Source organism: Acipenser ruthenus, chromosome 3 (genome assembly GCF_902713425.1).
Source record: "Acipenser ruthenus chromosome 3, fAciRut3.2 maternal haplotype, whole genome shotgun sequence".
Lineage (NCBI taxonomy): Eukaryota > Metazoa > Chordata > Actinopteri > Acipenseriformes > Acipenseridae > Acipenser > Acipenser ruthenus.
Window position 1 is genome coordinate 23,536,920 of NC_081191.1, and position 21,082 is coordinate 23,558,001.

Genomic DNA, 21,082 nt, shown 5'->3' on the forward strand with positions numbered 1-21,082 from the left:
AAATCAACGAGAGAGAAGTAACTAAAATGATATTGCACAAAGGTTATTTATCGGTCACTGTTAAAGTTGCTATACACACACACACACACACACACACACACACACACACACACACACACACACTTACTTAAAAGTTCATGTTTTTTTCTAACCTCCAGAACTGGTCATAGACCTCTTAATGTACACCAGAGAGTTTGGATAATGGAGATTATACTGTATAGATTTTCCATTTCCTAACTCAGTTGAACTGTAATGGTACCAATTACTGGATATCTAGTGTGTCATGCAAACCTATTGAAATTTTGATGAGGACATTTGGATGGCCTTTTCATCAAAAGGGTCTGTCATGTCAGTGCATTGACATTGCTTCCATCTCTTCAGGAGGCGTTGTTTCTTTATTAACCTTAGTCTTCGTTTATTTGACTACTTCACTCCCTCACATTGGATAGATAGTCTCCAAGTATGTGCCTACTATCCCACCATGGGCTTTGGAGTCCCTTATTATTATTATTTGTTTATTTATCAGACACCTTTATCCAAGGTGACTTACAGAAACTAGGGTGTGTGAACTATGCATCAGCTGCAGAGTCACTTACAACTACATCTCACCCGAAAGACGGAGCACAAGGAGGTTAAGTGACTTGCTCAGGGTCACACAATGAGTCAGTGGCTGAGGTGGGATTTGAACTGGGGACCTCCTGGTTACAAGCCCTTTACTTTAACAAACTTCAATTCATTTTTATAATATGGTAAAGACAGTCCTTTCATTTCCACAAATGCTTGCATCCCCTATTTTCCCTCAACACTGTCCTATTAAAATGTGGATTTGTTACCATGCATACCATTGTTTGATGTTTCTAAGTGATTACCACAAATGTGAAATCATTGTCAGTCTTGAGCAGCACTCCAGATAAGGTTTTGGGTCTTTGAGGAATTTATTTTCCAATTTAGACAGAGTAAAATGCTACATTACCTTAAAGAGTACTTTCAGTAAATACTGTACTTACTTTAATGCGAACATATGGGATATGCATTAACTACAGCCTTACATTTTACTGTAATGTTACTTTGAACTACTGTACAACACCTTGACCTTACAATAAAAACAAAAACACCAATTATTCTTATTTGTTTATTGACCACAAATAATATGGCTGTGAAGCAATTAAACACAGAAACATAACTTTTTTTTTCTAATACTGCAGATTAAATGTACAGTAGCCTACTTAACAAAAGGCCTGCATGCACAATACTTAAAGGGCCCCAGACACATTTTTTGTCTAAAGAGCCAATGGCTCGGTGATAGGGCCTAAGCCCCTGTTTATAATGCATTGTTATAAGGGCTGTCAATTAAATCACAGTTAAGTTCTGCGATTAATGCATACATTTTTTGGAAGATATATATACATTTTTTAACTTATTTTAAATCGCACTCCTGTCTTGTCCCTCTCAGCATACCGTGATTCATTTCCTGCGGCACCATATTAGTGCATGCCAGGACTGAATCAGTGCAGTCATCATATGAATATAAAATTAGTCACAGAACCGCATTATGTAGCAAAGCACTCAAACTGAAGGACTTGTGAATGGGACTTATATTTTTAAAACTTTGACGGTTCATTGGATATAAAGAGGTTTACTTGTTTCTGCTGTCAAAGTGAGTTCCAGTATCACAGAAGTGCATCTAGTCTGCTGTACCGCCTGCGTGCTAAACATACTTTCACTTTTCAAAATACACTCTAGTAGTTTTTCTGCTACAGACGACAACAATACAACAAATGAAACCCATCAGTTTCGACAGAGTACTCTTTTAGAAATTCAGGATTGCTGCAAACCCATGAATTAAGCAAAGTACGATACTAGAAGTATAACCAGTGCTGTTCGATAGCTACCGACTGTAGACCTGTTAACATTGTAGCTTTGTTTTATTTCAATAATCACATTTATTTTTAAACTATATTATTTACAATTTTGGAGGATATGTTGTTACTCATTGAATATTTTGTTTTATTTAGGCAATTTCATTTTATTAATAAAAGAGAATTTAAAGTTACAGTATTATCATTCTACTGCCTAAAAAATACAATTCAAAATGCATTAAAGTAGGAGTTTACTTCACTGATCTACACAACATCATCTACACTTTCAACGTGAAAGAACAATTATAGAAATATTCAAAAAGAAATTAAATAAAAAAATAAAAAGTCTTGCTTGCATAAGTCTTCACACCCCTTGAGGCAATACTTGGTGCAAGCCCCTTTTGCAGCAATAACAGCCATGCATTGTTTTGGATAAGTGTCTACCAACTTAGCACAGCGGGATGGTGCAGTTTTTGCCCATTCTTCTTGGCAGAATAGCTCCATCTCTTTCAAGTTGGCTGGGGATCGTCTGTGGACTGCAGTCTTCATCTTGCCACAGATTTTCTATAGGATTCAGGTCTGGGCTTTGACTAGGCTACTCAAGGACATTCACTTTCTTCTTGCTGAGCCACTCCATTGTTGCTTTTGCTTTGTGCTTAGGATCATTGTCCTGCTGAAAGGTAAATCTTCTCCCCAGTCTCAGGTCTCTGGCAGACTGGAACAGGTTTTCCTCCAAGATCTGCCTGTACTTTGCAGAAAGTATGAAAACCATCATCAAGAGACGCAGACTGCTCTGGCTAGGCCACATACTGAGAACAAATGTCAAAGACATTGCCAAGACAGCATTGAGATGGACACCAGATGGACAAAGGAAAAGAGGAAGGTCGAAAACAACATGGAGGCTGACAACAGAAAACCCGACATGGGGCACAGCTGAGAAAATCGTTCACAACCAGCAGAGATGAAGAACACTTGTTGCTGTCCTATGTGCCACCTGGCACGAAGAGGATTAAGTAACTTACTTCATGTATTATTGTACCATATTTTTTGTGATTAAATCTTGTTTCTTAAAAAGGGGTGTCAAATGTAACTTTCTACACTGAAAATAAAGTCTTCTGGAACTGAGTTTGAACTTAAAATAAATAAATACAAATACAAATCTTTATACATCGGTCACAATTAAAAATATACAAAATAATTTAAAAACAAATACAAAACACTTTGCTAATGTATGTCCTACTAATTAAATAGATACAGAAGTTATTACTCAAGTCACTTTAATATACACATGAAATATATATACACATGATTTTATATTATATATATATATATATATATATATATATATAATCTGTCTAAAAGAGGACAGAAAAGTATGTGGACATTTACTAAATAGTAAACTAAATCAGCTATTGGCAGTGGAACCAGGTTCTGGAGACTGTAGAAACTCGTAAGGGTCGTGGACCATTTCGGCTTGTTCTCCAACACTTAGATGAGCAGGACTCCCTGTTAAAAATAAAAATTAAAAATTAAAATAAAAAACAGAAGAAAAAAACAGATTAAAAAGCACTGTTTGGCTTTACACATGGTCAGATTTATGCTTTTTCATATAGTTATACTGAACAGGAAAAAAAGGTCTTCTGTCTAGGCTATGGCCACAAAGCTAATTTGCTTATACATCATGTGAAGGACATACATAAATGTACAGAACCCTCACATGCCACAAAGAGAGGAAGATTCCAGACTTTACCTTCCACTTTCTCTTTTGAAAATGCCAACACCCCCACAGCACTCATATTATTACCTGTATTGTGGGCAAATAAGCCTTTTTGGTATCACTTAAAAAAATGGACGGACACCTTTGTATGTAACTTTTTTCATAGGTAAAGCTGTTTAGGAAAATATATTTCCCCCTTGTCTTCCAGACCAAAGTTCCTTATTATTTCCAAATTGTTTTACTTTAGAATTCAATATTATGGATGATGACAGATATTAAAACATTACAAGAGCTTTCCATAATACAAATTTGAAGAGAATCCTCCCAGAGTAGGAAAAATTGCCTACAGATGGTAGCTTGAATTAATTTAATTCTAGGCAAAGGCAGTAGGGGCCCATATCAAAATCAACAATTTTGACTAGCAAGAAAATATGAAATTACACAGAATACTGTATATCCTTTTTTAGTAGTAACTAGTAACAACCAGTGGTGTAACACAAAATGCCAGGGCCCCCCTGCAAAACATGCAGCACCTTATTTCAAAATGAGGCACCTCCCATGCACCGATAAACTTATTAGGCCCTTGGTTTTATTATTTAATTATTTTTTTTATTTATTTACAATTTAAGCACCCCACCTGCCACTCACAGAGCAAGTTTCATTTTATTTTAAAAAACTTAATTTTTAACTTTTACATGATAACAGTTACTTAAATTATTTTAATTAATTTTAATCTTAATCAACTACTCCTTTTTGCTTGGAATTGTTCTCAGTGAAGTAGTCCTCGTCTGTTTGACCGGAAGAACTGGAGAAATGGTGCCTGCTTGCTGCTGTGAGACTGGAGAATGGTGCAACCTCTTGTATCATGAAAAATGCAACTTATTTTACTGAAACAAGATTGCTGTCTCGCCTTTTTTGATCAAACTCCTCTGTTAAGGCTTTCACATCTAATCGCCTAGCTCATTCATATGCTATGCTTAATGTTGACAGTCCTGTCATTCTCTCCTGGGTCATGGAACTTCTAAAGTAGTTTTTGATCAATTTCAGCTTTGAAAAGGACTTTTCTGCACTCGCCACAGTAATGGGTATAGTTTCAGCGCCGTTGCAACATCCAAAACACTAGGCAAAATAGCGTTAGGCTTTAGAAATAAAAGATCATTTAGATCAGAGGCCTCCTGGAGACTAGGGGGCAGGGCCCTTAGTAGCATGGGGGCTCACCCACATATCTTATTTAAAAGAAGTGTCTAGTTTCTAGTGGTCCAGATTATTTGTATTTAAACCTCATTTAAGTTGGGTAACTACCACAGACAAAAGTAAGAAGCTGCAAGCTTTGCCATGGGCTGTGGAAATAAATGTTTAGGGTCTGGTTAAAACTTCACCAACTGGTCAAGGCTGAGATGACCCATGCCTGGGATACAATACCTGCAACATCTAACTCCAAAGGCATCTACAGTATCTAGACTTCTATACTGTCTGTCATTCTTTGCTTAATTGTTCTTTTTGAGCCTTTACCTAGATGGTGCTGATCCCGTTCAGAGGCATTGGATAATGAACTGAGGTTGGAAGAGGGTCTTGATCCTACTCGGTCATTCTGAGCCTCGTGAAGGTCTTGTAGCAGCTTAGCCGCCTCATCAAAATGGAGATGGCCATCTTCGTGGTCTGGCTCTTTTTTTACTGTTTTGCCTAAGGATATGGAAATCTGATTTACTATTATGTGAGATTCCATAACATACATAATCCCCAATGTAAACTTATGTCTTAAAGCTGAATACCACTGATCTACAAGCTTATTATTGCAACAATATTTTTTATTTATTTATTTATTTTAATTGGACAGAAATACACTATCAATCTTCAAACACTATCAAACACCAAAACAACAATGAAGTATGTAAGTCAAAGAAAACACTACATTACAGGTGGCATTACCACAAAAAAAAAACACAACATCATATGTAGAATAACTTGACAAATGTCAGTGTAATTTAATTTAAGAGAACAGTCCCCAAGATGTAGCCATCAATCACTCATGCCAGTGAGTAAGTTTATAGATTCAGATATTGGTACTCTAAAGAACTTAGGAAGAGCTAAGTAATGACCACAAAACTGGATCAATTGTTCTGTTTCTCAAGACAGCAAAGTACATGTGTAATAGTGACTTTTAAAAGGAATACTAACCTAGTGTGTGCAACATTGACATATCTAAGGACATATCTGAATAGGACTTCATGGACATGAAATCCAGTACAGAGTTACTGCTGTCTTCAGCCATGCCAGCTGCATCCCCAACCTAGATTAAAAAAAAAAAAGAAAAATCCATCAGGTTTAGCAGAACAATTATTTAAATCACACACATTTGTCTTAAATACTTGGTATGCATATCAAACCAATGTACGAGTTGCAAAGACAATTATGAATAAACAGAAGAAATGTAAATGTCAGGCATTTTGAAAATGCTACACCCTATACAAACTTTAAACAGTATTTTACCTGCATATCACATAGGCTAGTTTTTGTCTCATCTGGGGGTTTCATTGCGATGTTTCTCCTCTGTGATATAAAAAGGAATGTAATGTTAAGTATAATGTGTAAAACTTCCAGGTATGTTATATACCTATACAATCACAAGTAGAGCATGTTGTGTCATATACAGTAATAAAGTACAAAATGCAGAAGTAGTAACAAATTCATTTAAAGCTACAGCACTGCATGTACACTTGCTAGGATGGTTATAAAGTGTTTTATAAAATCACAGCAGATTTTAGAAACCATGATTTTTAAGGTGTAATATGCCCATTTACTCAACATTGTCATCTGTAACAGAAGAAATGAAACCAAGTATAGTCGCCACCACTTACACCGCACAGGGTTATTACGGGCAGCCGTTTGTCGGACAAATAGCGTTTGCCATTCCCATTGATTTCAAGAACAAAGTAATTGTTTATACCGTGTTAATTTCGGGCAAACTCAGCTGTTAGGATCTTGTTATGTGCCATTCACATATATTTCAATAAAAAAGCAGCACTTTAGTAAAAAAGCTTGAGAGATGGCAACAGCAAGCAAGCATCGCTGGAAAGAGAAAAGCAATGAGCATCAGCATGAAAATTCAGTGTAAATAAAATGTTTCTGTTAGATGCTGTGCGCTTGCTAAAGCATGCTTGGTGCTCAGCAAATAATGAAACATTGCTTCAAAAAGCTCGGGACAATGTGGGAATGGACCTGATTATGGACTGGGGAAGGGGATGGGAGTACTCTGTAAATAATGCGTGTTTGTAAACTGTGTTATTCTTGTTCAGATCTGTTAGCGTTCTCTGTATGTTTTGGTGCTTGTGTGACTACAGTTGTAAGACAGCTGTGTGTGAGTGTGTCACTGAGGGGGGTGGGAGCAGGTCTGACCAGTCAGAGACAGGGAATGTTGGACCAATGAGTGAGGAAGGGGGAGGGACTTGGGTGTGTGTGAGGAGATGACAGTTTGAAAGAGAGAAACGGATCTGGCAGCGGGAGAATTGAGAGAGAGAGAGAGAGAAAAAGAGAGAGAGAGAGAGAGAGAGAGATTGAGTTTGTGAGAGAGGAGAGGAATGAGAGCCATTCTTCACTAAAAGCTAAAAATTTAAAAAAAAACAAAAAACTTTGAACAGTCTACAGTCCACAGCTCAGCGCTACAATATGCAAATAAATGCCTGCAGGGCGTGTCAACTTCAACCTCCGTCTCGATCTCCTGCCTGTCAGCGAATGCATGCATCCACACGGCAGACGGCTACTCTGTCACAAGCATTAATACCCTGTATCTTTCTAAACAAGGGATTTAGGGGAGCTCCCTAATAAAAGCTGAATCTCAAAATAATAATATAGTACAGTAATTGTTACAGCTGTGTATAATGGTATTTAAAACAGGATTAATGTATCCGCCTTTTACATATTATTATTATTTATTTCTTAGCAGCTGCCCTTACTCTGGTCCCATCGCAGTTGTATTACTGTACTTTATTACATTCATAGGTTTTTATACATCTTTATTAGTGTAATCTTCATTAGGGCAGCAGTGGTTAGGGCTCTGGACTCTTGACCGGAGGGTTCAATCCCAGGTGGGGGACACTGCTGCTGTGCCCTTGAGCAAGGTACTTTACCTAGATTGCTCCAGTAAAAACCCAACTGTATAAATGGGTAATTGCATGTAAAAATAATGTGTAAAAAAATAAATAATAATAATGTAATTGTATGTAAAAATAATGTGATAGCATGTAACAATTGTAAGTCGCCCTGGATAAGGGCATCTGCTAAGAAAATAATAATAATAATAATAATAATAGTGTCTTAATAAATATTTTTAACTGCTGTGACAGACCAAGGGGCAGGGTGATCAATGGGAGATATGTGAGGGCAGATATTTTAAGGGGATTGTGCCCTCGCACAACATGTCCGACACCCAAGCTCCTACAAGAGACAAAAAGGTCACCCGGGAGAACAGCAATTACCAGAACCCTGGGTGTAGCAGACTCACATAAATAGAGCCCATTTTGGCAGAGAGAGAGAGAGAGAGAGAGAGAGAGAGAGAGAGAGAGAGAGAGAGAGAGAGAGAGAGAGAGAGAGAGAGAGAGAGAGAGAGAGAGAGAGAGAGAGAGAGAGAGAGAGAGAGAGAGGAGAGAGAGAGAGAGAGAGAAGTATGTTTAGTTTCTATTTTGTTACTAAGCAGAAATACCTGTCTTATTTGATAAATAGCTTTGGAATGATCACCGCCTGTCATCTGGTCTAACAGGCCATCCACTATTTTCTTTGTGAAGTTCCCACATCCTTTTACGAACTCCTGCAAACTGAATGACAACATTCCAATAAATCTGATAACTTTTGTTAGGTTTTACATATTTAAGCTGATTTTGAGTCAGATAACATACTATACAGTTTGGTACTATGCAACACTTAAGAAAGAGTGATTGTCAGTACTGTGACAAATCACAAACAAAAAGACCCCCCCCACACACAACAACATGATCCACAATTGGTAAAACCTATGAAAATATGCCTTTTTGTAAATTGTTCTCAATTGTAATCATTAGTGAATGTTGGAAATAGAAAAGTCAGATTTACCTTAAGGCACACTGCACACCAGTGTCATCCCCATATGATGAATACAAGAGTTCCATTTCATCTGGCCTGAGATCAGGGAAAACTGTATTGTTCTGTAATGACTGTGTGTTATAGGCACTGTTGAGGTATGTAACTGAAAATATGGTAAATAAGAACAATATGAATTATATCTCTTAATATACAATTAAAACTAAATAAAAGACTTGTCACAATATCTCTAAAATTGATTTAAATTAAAGCATTGTGTAAACAAAAGGTACTGGCTGCCAGCAGACTGTGCCCATTAGACGTACCTCTGTTTCTTCTGTCATCTTTGAAGCCCAAGGTAGTTAAACCAGGAAGCAGTTTGTTTGACAGCGAGCTTAAATCAATAGGGTGGGTCTCCTCTTCTGCAAATAAACAAGTTACTTTACATAAAGGTAACCATTAAAACAGTCATAAGAAAAAAAATTCCACCATTGCATGACCGAAAAGACATACATTTAACTCTACTTCAGAGAAAACTGCAGACATGAGTATCTATTACTTCAGGTAAATTAATAGCTGAAACCAACAGAAACAATTGAAACTGAAATCTAAAAATAAAAAATTGTGAGAAAAGGCTTCTTATATGAACAAAATGTTCCCTTGACAAGTCTTGCAAAAAGTAAGCGATTCCAAATCCATCCTCTGTCCCATAGTAAACCTGGCAATACAGTGCAACACAATTCTCAAGTCTGAATTCCACAGTTCTTTGGGAATCAAGTTTTACTATCTTCTAATATGGCTTCCAAATGCTCCCTCATTGAATAGTGCATAATAACCTATATTTGTATAAACGTGAATTGACTAAACTGCTCTGTTAAATACAGAACTATAGTAATCTCCCCTTCAGCCTCACTGTAGATAACTCAATTAATGATCTATGTTTGTATGTATTTATCATGCAAAGCTATTACTTCGTGTCAACAATCCTACCTTCAGTCTCCGGATCAGACTGGTTGACGACAGTATACACCAGAGCACCATCTGCATCCTTTTTCAGGTAGCCAATCTAAAAAAAAAAAACAAAGGCTTCGTCAAGGTGTCCTGTTTAATTTGAGCATCAAACAACAAACGCCATCAGGAAAGTACGGACTGCTACTATGCCACTGACCCGATCTCAAGAGCACTACCGTAGTTTATAGATTAATAGGCACCATTTTAAAAAAATGTTGGGAGAACTTATGTATATTATATACTGGTTTCACATTAGGTGCACTTTACTTAGGATATAGTATGGTAGTGACATAGTAAGGTGTTTTTCATTGGCTATTATGTGAGACATGCATACCAGTTAAACTTTTCATGTTTTACAAAGAATGTAAGTCATGGCTGTTTAGTCATGAGCATTACACACAGGGTGCTCGTTGTACTCTGAAAATGACAGTACATTATCCGGTACTCTTGTGATGTATGAAAGCAGAGGGAAAAAAAAAGTTTCATGCTACAACTTTGTTAGTTATGGATTTTTACAGGATGAGACATGTATAAATAAAAACGTGGCAAAACTTATGCTAATAAACCAAGCTGAAACAGAAACAAACGTTTGCCAAATTGAATAGTGTATACATATATTTAATATATTTATACACAATTCTAATTCATTTATAATGCAAAATAAAATAAGGTAAAAACAGTTTTAAAGTTATTAGGCTACAGGCTAAACTCTATGTATTTTAAATCCACCTAGCACAAGGTTTAGTCCCCATTAAAGCAAGTTATGGCTAAAACTTTCCTTTATAATACAAAAAAGTACCTTTCTTTTGATTAGTTGCATTTTGTTTGGAGTTCTGTGGGTGTCTTGCTGTATTGAAGAAGAAATCAAGAGCCACATGTTTGAAAACTGCAGCCATAGATTTTTTCTATATTTAGTTTTTTATTTATGTTTAAACATAGTAAACTAATCAAAAATAGAGACAGAAACTCATGAAGTAGACCATATTTAGAAGGGGTTTGGAGGAGTAATTCCCTTTAACATGCTTTTTGTTGACCAATGAAACCACAATAAGCTTGTTAATGTGTTAATTTCGCAACAAAAAAGCAGCAATTCCCTGATCTATTCAATTGAGTTCGAACCCATGGCAATGACTTGCGTGATTTAAAGGGTCGCTAACCAGTTCACTGCTGTACCACAGGTAGTGTCGTAGACTAGCCCTAACCTAATCATTATGACTGAATTATCTACCGTTGTACAATGGGAGATTTTTGTTTGTCTGGTTAAATCAGTTTAAAGCTTTACCAGGACTAATCCCACAATTCAGTGTAGAGACGCTGAGCACATTGGGAGATTAATTTATATTGAAACAAGCAGAGAAAAATCAGGAAGTGATCAAAAGGATTTTATTGGTACTGAATAATTATTTAGACAAAGGCAACCGAGGGAAAAGTTTGTTTTGTGTTGGGTAAAAAACACATTTTGAAAGAGATTTTATTCCATTTTATTTAAATATCCAATAACTTAAAACATGTGAAACAGGAATTACATTTTTTTTGATAACCGAGTAGAACTCATACAGACGTCAGGATTCTTGAAGATATTTTACTATCATTTAATTACATTTTGTTCTTGAAAGTCAAGTTTGTTTGAGGACCATATTCATAAACTTCCACATTTGCTTCTAAAGTGATTTGAGTGGGAAAGGGTGAGGAGCAAGATTGCACAGAGCTAATTCATTGCCTTTAACCTGAGGGAACTGGGTTTAAATCTAGTCACAAGTAAAATGATTTTGGTGGTCTCAAGTGAGCACCAGTCCTCACCCTAAAACCACCACACAACTCAGCACAATTGCCAGTCTCTGCTTTATAGGGCCAGAAATGAATGGTAGTGGACATTTACAGTGCCTATAGAAAGTCTACACCCACTTGAACTTTTTTCACATTTTGTTGTGTCAGTGCCTCAGAATTTCATGCATTTATATTAGGATTTTTCCCCACTTATCTACACACCATACTCCACCCTGTTAAGGAGAAAAACATTTTTATTGAGAAAATAATTATATATTAAAATACAAAAAGTGAAAGATCATAATTGGATAAATCTCCACCCCCCGAGTTAATACTTGGTGGAAGCACCTTTGGCAGTCTATTGGGATAGGTCTCTACCAACTTTGCACACCTAGATTTGGCAATATTTGACCATTCTTCTTTACAAAACTGTTCAAGCTCTGTCAAGTTCCTTGGGGAGCATTGATCGACAGCAATCTTCAAGTCATGCCACATGCTTTGGCTGTGTGCTTTGGATCGTTGTCATGCTGAAAGGTGAACTTCTGTCCCAGTATCAGCTTTCTTGCAGAGGGCAGCAGGTTTTCCTCAAGGACTTCTCTGTACTTTGCTCCATTCATTTTCCCTTCTATCCTGACAAAAACCCCAGTCCCTGCCGATGAGAAACATCCCCATAACATGATGCTGCCATCACCATGCTTCACAGTAGGGATGGTGTTCTTTGGGTAATGTTCCATTTTAGTTTCGTCAGACCACAGAACTTTTTGCCACATGGCTACAGAATCTCCAGATTGTTTTTTGGATACTTCAAAACATGATTCAAAGTGGGCTTTCTTGAGTAATGGCTTCCTTCTTGCCACCCTACCATACAGGCCAGATTTGTGGAGTGCTTGGGATATTGTTGTCACATGCACACTTTGACCAGTCCTGGCCATAAAAGCCTGTAGCTCTTGCAAAGTTGCCATTGGCCTCTTGGTAGCCTCTCTGATCAGTCTCCTTCTTGCTCGGTCATCCAGTTTGTAGGGACGGTCTGATTTAGGCAGGGTCTTGGTGGTGCCATACACCTTCCACTTCTTAATAATTGTCTTGATCATGCTCAAGGGATATTCAAGGCCTTTGATATTTTTTTATACCCATCCCCTGATCTGTGCCTTTCAACAACTTTGTTCCGGAGTTCTTTTGAAAGCGCCTTGGTGCTCATGCTTGAGCCTTTGCTTTGAAATGCACTACCCAGCAGGAACCTACAGGAACTGCTGAATTTATCCTGAAATCATGCGAATCACTACAATACAGGTGGAGGCCACTTAACTTGGTGTGTGATTTTGAAGGCGATTGGTTACACCTGAGCTAATTTAGGCTTGCTATTACAAGGGGGGTGGACACTTCAGAGTAGTCCAATGTTTTGTTCTTATCCATTCTTGGGTGCTTTTAGCTGTGTGTTTTGGGTCATTATCCTGTTGGAGGACCCATGACCTGCGACTGAGACAGAGCTTTCTGACACTGGGCAGTACGTTTCGCTCCAGAATGCCTTGATAGTCTTGAGATTTCATTGTGCCCTGCACAGATTCAAGGCACCCTGTGCCAGGCGCAGCAAAGCAGCCCCAAAACATAACCGAGCCTCCTCCATGTTTCACTGTAGGTATGGTGTTCTTTTCTTTGAAAGCTTCATTTTTCGTCTGTGAACATAGAGCTGATGTGACTTGCCAAAAAGCTCCAGTTTTGACTCATCTGTCCAAAGGACATTCTCCCAGAAGGATTGTGGCTTGTCAATATGCATTTTAGCAAATTCCAGTCAGGCTTTTTTATGTTTTTCTGTCAAAAGTGGAATCCTCCTCGGTCTTCTTCCATGGGGGGTGGACACTTATCCAACCAAGCTATTTTAGTTTTTATTTTTTATTAATTTTCTACAAATTTGTAGAATATCTTTTTGACTTGTAAGTTGTGGGGTAGGATGTGTAGATAAATGAAAAAAAAACTATTTTAATTGCAATTTAATTCCAGGCTATAAGGCAACAAAAGGTGAACATTTTGAAAGGGGGTGTAGACTTTCTATAGGCACTGTAGGTTAGTACTGAAGAGTCCAAAGTTTCAAAAATAAAAATAAAAATCTTCAATTTAGAGGTATGGGGATAAAATTGATGCACACGTCAGACAATTATAAATGTTACATTTAAATGTTTTTTTTACATTTCCTGTTTTATTGTTTTTTGGAAAAAACAATAAATGCTAGACCAATAGCTGAAAAATATTACAATTAATCAGAATGACAACATTGTGCAGATTACTGGAGTTGCAATTTTTTAAATTGGTAAAAAGTTGGGAGGTGTCATAATATGCAATTTATATAATTTCAGCCAAGTTTAAATATACATAATATACAGGATGAAAATGTGCTGGATGGTTTTGAGAATGTAAAATGATTATGAAATGAAAAAAGAACTATATGGCTACTAAATCTAATTCAGAAAGGAAGTGTCAATACTTGTTCTTAGATATCTTAAACATTAGGTACAGACTGAAATTATAAAAAAATACTCAATCATTTAAGCTATGCTAATTCTTGTTATGAACTGTACTTAAAATTACAAAGAATGCTACAGAGGTATAGTGTTTCAAAACGACAAGCCAACGCATCAATTTACCCCAAAATCATTATGATGGACCAACCTGATTATATTACCCAGGAAATAACATTTTAAATAACCCTTTGTTTATACCATTTTATAATCAACAGTTTCTGCTAGGTATTAATTACCAGTACTGTTCAGCCACCGAGACAAAGATTCCTGTTCAATTCCTTAAAAGCACTATGAAAATGGATATTCAATGTAAATCTAATATATTCTGATGATGTACTTTGCTCCACACTGAACTACAAACTATACCTTGCTAGAGGGAAGATGTCTGCGGATCCTATCCCTGGCTTCATCAGCTGCGTGTTCCACCAATGCCAGGACATGTTCTTCAGCTGTGCTATCTGTTAAACTGCAAGCTGTGCCTTCTGGTTCATACAGATAGCTGGGGGGCGGGGAACAACATTGGAGACATGTAACAAGAATCCCCTACCATGGCAGTAACAGAAAAGTAGAGGACTTACATCTACTGTGAACATGTACATATTTAAGGGTGACACCCTTCCCAGATTTGGATCAATATTGCATCCGTGCAGCGATATAGTGATACTCTAGATAACTTCTGCTAAAGAATGCCCTTAAATCACAATTAGTAAGTGTTTCTATCAATACAATTAACATACTTAAGTGCGACATACATAACGTGCCGCCTCTTTCCCATTGCATCCCCAGCAGGTGATAATCACCTTTGTGATTCGTTCACGTTCCATTGGGAATATTTTGACAACGTTAATCTTCTAAAGGTTTTCAAAAAGCTTTATTTTTTTATTGCATATAGTATATGCTTTATTTGTGTTGGCAGTTTACCTTACAACTTCGTTCATGTCTTTCACTGGTTTCTTTGATTTCTTTGTCGGTTCAACAGGCACTGGTATAACTTCTGGAACCGGTTCTTCTGTTGTGTCTTCGTTGCCCAAAATAGCTGCCTGCTGAGAAAAATCCATGTCCTGCATGAACGACATGCTGCGCTTCAAAGCTAAAAGCCGTTCCTAGAATCAGAAATAACAGAACCGCAGGGACTTTACTTCTCCCCATAGCAGGAGTGCTACGATTATGGGATGGAATGGACATGGTGGCATATTGCAGCTTGTTTAGGTCCACAGTGGCATGCTTTTTTTTTGCTTTGTTTTTTCACAGTTCACAATTATTCTTTCAAGCATAACAGTAAAAGTCTAGAATGAGGAAAGTCCTGTCCAAGTTTGCTGATGTCTGGTCACAAACAGCAGGCTCTCAAACAACTTCATCTCATCAAGGTGTAGGCCTTCAAAGGATGAAGTGTGAGGCCAACCAACAAAGTAAAAACAAAACAATAAAATTGCTTTAATGAATGAAACAATGTGGAGAATAGTTGACATTTTTTTTCTGAGATCTTTCTTTAAGATTCCTTACTTTGCTCATCATCTTAAATCCTGTGTGAAGCAACTTCTTTGCTGCCTTATAGTACACAGTTTCTGGTCGGTTATAAACCATAGCATTATCGCACATCAGTTTGAAATCAGCCTGAAATACAAAAGGAAGAATTTAAAACTACAGCACTTCTATTTAAGTATACTAAAACTGACAACACACACACATTACATACACACATATATATATATATATATATATATATATATATATATATATATATATATATATATATATATATATATATTATACACACACACACACACACACATATATATATATACAGACGTGCTTAAATTTGTTGGTACCCCTCCACAAAAAACGAAGAATGCACAATTTTCTCTGAAATAACTTGAAAGTGACAAAAGTAATTGGCATCCACCATTGTTTATTCCATATTTAATAGAAATCAGACTTTGCTTTTGATTTTTTATTCAACATAATATTGTAAATAATAAAACAAATGAAAATGGCATGGACAAAAATGATGGGACCGCTAACCTAATATTTTGTTGCACAACCTTTAGAGACAATCACTGCAATCAAACGTTTTCTGTAGCTCTCAATGAGACTTCTGCACCTGTTAACAGGTAGTTTGGCCCACTCTTCCTGAGCAAACTGCTCCAGCTGTCTCAGGTTTGATGGGTGCCTTCTCCAGACTGCAAGTTTCAGCTCTTTCCATAGATGTTCGACAGCATTCAGATCAGGACTCATAGAAGGCCACTTCAGAGTAGTCCAATGTTTTGTTCTTATCCATTCTTGGGTGCTTTTAGCTGTGTGTTTTGGGTCATTATCCTGTTGGAGGACCCATGACCTGCGACTGAGACAGAGCTTTCTGACACTGGGCAGTACGTTTCGCTCCAGAATGCCTTGATAGTCTTGAGATTTCATTGTGCCCTGCACAGATTCAAGGCACCCTGTGCCAGGCGCAGCAAAGCAGCCCCAAAACATAACCGAGCCTCCTCCATGTTTCACTGTAGGTATGGTGTTCTTTTCTTTGAAAGCTTCATTTTTCGTCTGTGAACATAGAGCTGATGTGACTTGCCAAAAAGCTCCAGTTTTGACTCATCTGTCCAAAGGACATTCTCCCAGAAGGATTGTGGCTTGTCAATATGCATTTTAGCAAATTCCAGTCAGGCTTTTTTATGTTTTTCTGTCAAAAGTGGAATCCTCCTCGGTCTTCTTCCATGGAGCCCACTTTCGCTCAAAAAGCGACGGATGGTGCGATCAGAAACTGACGTACTTTCACCTTGGAGTTCAGCTTGTATCTCTTTGGCAGTTACCCTTGGTTCTTTTTCTACCATTCGCACTATCCTTCTGTTCAATCTGGGGTCGATTTTCCTCTTGCGGCCGCGCCCAGGGAGGTTGGCTACAGTTCCATGGACCTTAAACTTCTTAATAATATGTTGTCACAGGAACATCAAGCTGCTTGGAGATGGTCTTGTAGCCTTTACCTTTACCATGCTTGTCTATTATTTTCTTTCTGATCTCCTCAGACAACTCTCTCCTTTGCTTTCTCTGGTCCATGTTCAGTGTGGTGCACACAATGATACCAAACAGCACAGTGACTACTTTTCTCCATTTAAATAGGCTGAATGACTGATTACAAGATTGGAGACATGTGTGATACTAATTAAAGAAACTAATTAGTTTGAAATATCACTATAATCCAATTATTTATTATCTTTTCTAAGGGGTACCAACAAATGTGTCCAGGCCATTTTAGAATATCTTTGTAGAATAAGCAATAATTCATCTCTTTTCACAGCTTCTTTGCTTTATTCTATGACATACCAAAGGCATGCAAGTATACATGATAAAATAGCTTTTAATTTCATCACTTTTCAGGAGGAATGAAGCATTATTTCAATGAGCTGTAAGGGTACCAACAAATTTGAGCACGTCTGTATATATATATATATATATAAAAACTGTAAAGTTGACATAGTAAAAAAAAACTTGACCAGAAAATCCACACATTTTTAAAAGCTACAAAACTACTGAAACTGTGAAGATTTTCAAATCTACTTAATTTTGTAAGACTTGCTATACAACTAATTTCCGGCCCTGTCCTAGTTACTTGAGTACTGTATTTTCACCACTAGGATAATACAGCTTAATAAACGGCCATTAAACTGAATCTACAATTTTAATTTTTGGGGGATCTTTTAAAACTCTAGTTGTAGGACAGTAACGTAGTAATGTATACGTGATGCAATAGAATTTTTTTTCTGTTTAAATTACCTTGAACTCAGTCACTGATTTATACTCATTTATTTCAATCTTATCCTTAATTGTGCTGAAGTCCATAGGATGCTTAATAATCATGGAATAACCAGGAGCAATAGCATCAGTAACTGGAAATGAAAAGAACCCATGGGGATCCTTCCTAAAAAAAAAAAAAAGAAAGAATTTTTCTTTTTTTTTTTTAAAGTACTTTTTATTTATTTATTTATTTAACAATGAACCATCACATTTACTGTTTTGTTTATATATTAAGCCCCTTTCACACTGGCACTTCTACCTTGGTCCAAACCCAGGTTCTGGCTACCCAGGGTCACAATCCAGCACAGTCTGAAACCACGTATCTGGGACTTACCCGGGTTAACTCGGGTCCCAGCGACCCACCTCTGGATGTGGGTTTACACGCGTTGACCAGGGTTGAGAGAGACAAAATGCATGAGGGCTGATGAAATAACAAACAGCCACGTCTACGTGAAGGTTTCACTTCCGCAAGGAACGTTTTTGTTTATTCTGTTTAGCCATATTTTTGTTGCTTGAGATGCACCATGAGCCAGGTTGCAGCACATATGAAAAAACATTTGCTCTAATCAACATTTGGGCAGACGGTTCAGTCCAGAGAGACTTGGATGGAAGCGATGGTTTACTTGCGTCTGTCACCCAAGTCAACCCTGCTTTATTAAAAGCAGTGTGAAATCGCATAGCCAACCCGCATGACACTGGATCCTGACCCGGGTAGGTTGCCACTGTGAAAGGGACTTATGTAAGCCAACATTTTCCCACAATTTAAACACTGTACTCTTGCAGAGTTAGTGGATGGACAACAGGTTAAATACAGTGTTACTTAAACATTATAGGAGGATAGACAGTAAACTAAGGTTTACTAATAAGTAAAGCACTTCTCAAATACAAATATCCAGAAATCATCATATGTTATCTCAACAACTCAAGTACCTGTACTTACACTACTGTAGATAACAGCAACCTTGTAATACCTATAGACTGAAATAGTGTGACATTTATATGGGCATCTCCACCATACCCAAATAAAATGTTCAAATATAAGCCAAACATATTTTGCAATGATCTATGTGAAGCTTCCAAAGAACAAACTTACCTCTGTAACTGTCGTAAGAAATGTTCTAGTAGCTGTTGTAGGGGGGTGCAGTCGTTTTCTGCAGAAATAAGAACATTCATGTGAACAGCTTTTTTAAGAGCAATGTGCCCTAAACCACAGTCATCGGAAACCAACTTATGAGATAAAAAAAATGTATACCAGATTTATGGCAGGGACTCATCAAGGCAATATCTAATTCAACCTGCCCTATACTAGATAGCAATAGGGGAAAGAATACAAGGGTGTATGTTTAAACGTATGTTGAAACTGCTGTTATATATTTTAGTACAAAAAGGTATGTTTAATGTATATAAATCCGACTTGATCTGAACATTTCATAAAATAATTAAGAAACATAGTAAGTTAATTATGATGAAATCAAATGCTGTGTGGTTGCTGAAGAGGTGCATTGGGGAAAGACAGTGATAACAGTGATTGCCTATTTTTCAGTTTCAGTTTATTGGATGGGGTTAGCATTAAGCATTACAAATATTACTGCAAGTTAAGACACCATATTGGTAAGTAAGGTTTTATTAAATATCAAAATGCACATGTGTCACAAAGACGGCCAGAGTGGGTGGCGTCAGACCAGAGAGGAATACACAGACAGAGACGGTGGTGATGATGAGCTGAGTGCAATGGCTGCACTCAGCGTTTATTAACAAATAAAAGGTTTTAAACGGTACACAAAACAGGACACGGCACTATACGCCAAAATAAAGAGACAAACAAAACGTACTACACTTAACAAACGGTGCACGGAGACAAACAAACACGGTGAGTACAAACACTTATATTTACGATCTCTTTCACTTTACTTTCCTACTTCTCCTCACCCGTTCTCCACTCTCGAACACCCAACCCTGAGTGCAAGAAATGTGCATCTATATATACTATTGTGCTGGGATTCAATTACTAATTAATTATTCACTTGAATCCCAGCACGTGAATTAATTCTGTGCAACCCCGTGCTCACATATTACATTTAACCAGCACGTGAAGTGATTTGTGCTCTCCTCGTGCCTAAATACAAATCTACACTTTTTAAATACACGTGAAACACAGACCCGTTTATATCCCGTGTACCAATCTATACACCAACATTTACACACGCACGCATACACACAAATGCACACAGGGACGGGGCACATTGCCACATATACCCCCCCTTGTGCGCAGCACACATGGCCTCAACGGCCACCTCCCCCCTTAAAAACCCAGCAGTCCAGGACAAAGTCTCGGGCTGGGAAGGGAGGCTTCAGTGGGCCCATGGCTGGAAATGCTGTCAGCTCCCCTGCCGGTAGTGGCACGGCTGACAGCATGCTGGTCCCGTCCTGCAGCGAAAAAGCTGCGGGGGCAGGTGGTCCCCCGACCTCCCCCTTCTTCGTACCTGGCAGCTCCCTCCTGTGGGGCTCCGGCCACAAGAACTCCTGCAGCGAAACTGCTGCTGGGGAAAGTGGTCTCCAGACCTCCTCCCCCTTCTTCGTGGCCGGCAGCTCCCCTTTCTGGGGCTCCGGCCACCGTACTCCCTGCGGAGGTACGGGCAGCAGAGGCAGCTCCTGCTCCTCTGCTCCGGGCGGTGGCGGAGGCAGAGGCAGCTCCAGCTCCTCTGCTCCTGGCGGTGGTGGAGGCAGAGGCAGCTCCAGCTCCTCTGCTCCTGGCGGTGGTGGAACCAGCAGGCATTCACCCTCTGCTGGTGGAGGTGGGACCAGCAGGTATTCACCCTCTGCTGGTGGAGGTGGGAGGGGCAAGCAGTCCTCCCACTGCGGTGGAGGTGGAACCAGCAGGTATTCACCCTCTGCTGGTGGAGGTGGGACCAGCAGGCATTCTCCCTCTGCTGGCAGCTTGGGTCCTACGGCTGTGGAAGCCCCGACTTCCCTCTTTTTGGGCTGTGGACGCACCGACTCCTCCCTTTTGGGCTGTGGACGCACCGACTCCTCCCTTTTGGGCTGTGGACGCACCGACTCCTCCCTTTTGGGCTGTGGACGCACCGACTCCTCCCTTTTGGGCTGTGGACGCACCGACTCCTCCCTTTTGGGCTGTGGACGCACCGACTCCTCCCTTTTGGGCTGTGGACGCACCGACTCCTCCCTTTTGGGCTGTGGACGCACCGACTCCTCCCTTTTGGGCTGTGGACGCACCGACTCCTCCCTTTTGGGCTGTGGACGCACCGACTCCTCCCTTTTGGGCTGTGGACGCACCGACTCCTCCCTTTTGGGCTGTGGACGCACCGACTCCTCCCTTTTGGGCTGTGGACGCACCGACTCCTCCCTTTTGGGCT

General features: G+C 38.7%; 1 protein-coding gene across 6 annotated transcripts in view; it reads right to left on the reverse strand.

Moving 5' to 3' along the window:
• Positions 1-1,118: 1,118 nt before the first annotated feature.
• The window catches only part of LOC117970945 (bromodomain-containing protein 9-like), a 34,611-nt gene continuing 14,647 nt past the window's right edge, over positions 1,119-21,082 (reverse strand). Inside the window, exons 5-18 of one of the 6 annotated variants that reach the window (XM_034918751.2) lie at positions 18,802-18,859; positions 17,688-17,832; positions 15,426-15,536; positions 14,844-15,025; positions 14,289-14,421; positions 10,439-10,486; positions 9,619-9,694; positions 8,955-9,050; positions 8,662-8,794; positions 8,276-8,387; positions 6,067-6,126; positions 5,755-5,866; positions 5,089-5,259; positions 1,119-3,365 (exon numbers count right to left, since the gene is read on the reverse strand). In XM_034918751.2, coding sequence (XP_034774642.2) covers positions 3,265-3,365; positions 5,089-5,259; positions 5,755-5,866; positions 6,067-6,126; positions 8,276-8,387; positions 8,662-8,794; positions 8,955-9,050; positions 9,619-9,694; positions 10,439-10,486; positions 14,289-14,421; positions 14,844-15,025; positions 15,426-15,536; positions 17,688-17,832; positions 18,802-18,859 — 1,538 coding nt within the window. In that variant the 3' untranslated portion in view covers positions 1,119-3,264. The remainder of the gene's footprint in view (positions 3,366-5,088; positions 5,260-5,754; positions 5,867-6,066; positions 6,127-8,275; positions 8,388-8,661; positions 8,795-8,954; positions 9,051-9,618; positions 9,695-10,438; positions 10,487-14,288; positions 14,422-14,843; positions 15,026-15,425; positions 15,537-17,687; positions 17,833-18,801; positions 18,860-21,082) is intronic. The other 5 variants (XM_033993805.3, XM_033993804.3, XM_034918752.2 and 2 more) reach the window with 5 other exon arrangements.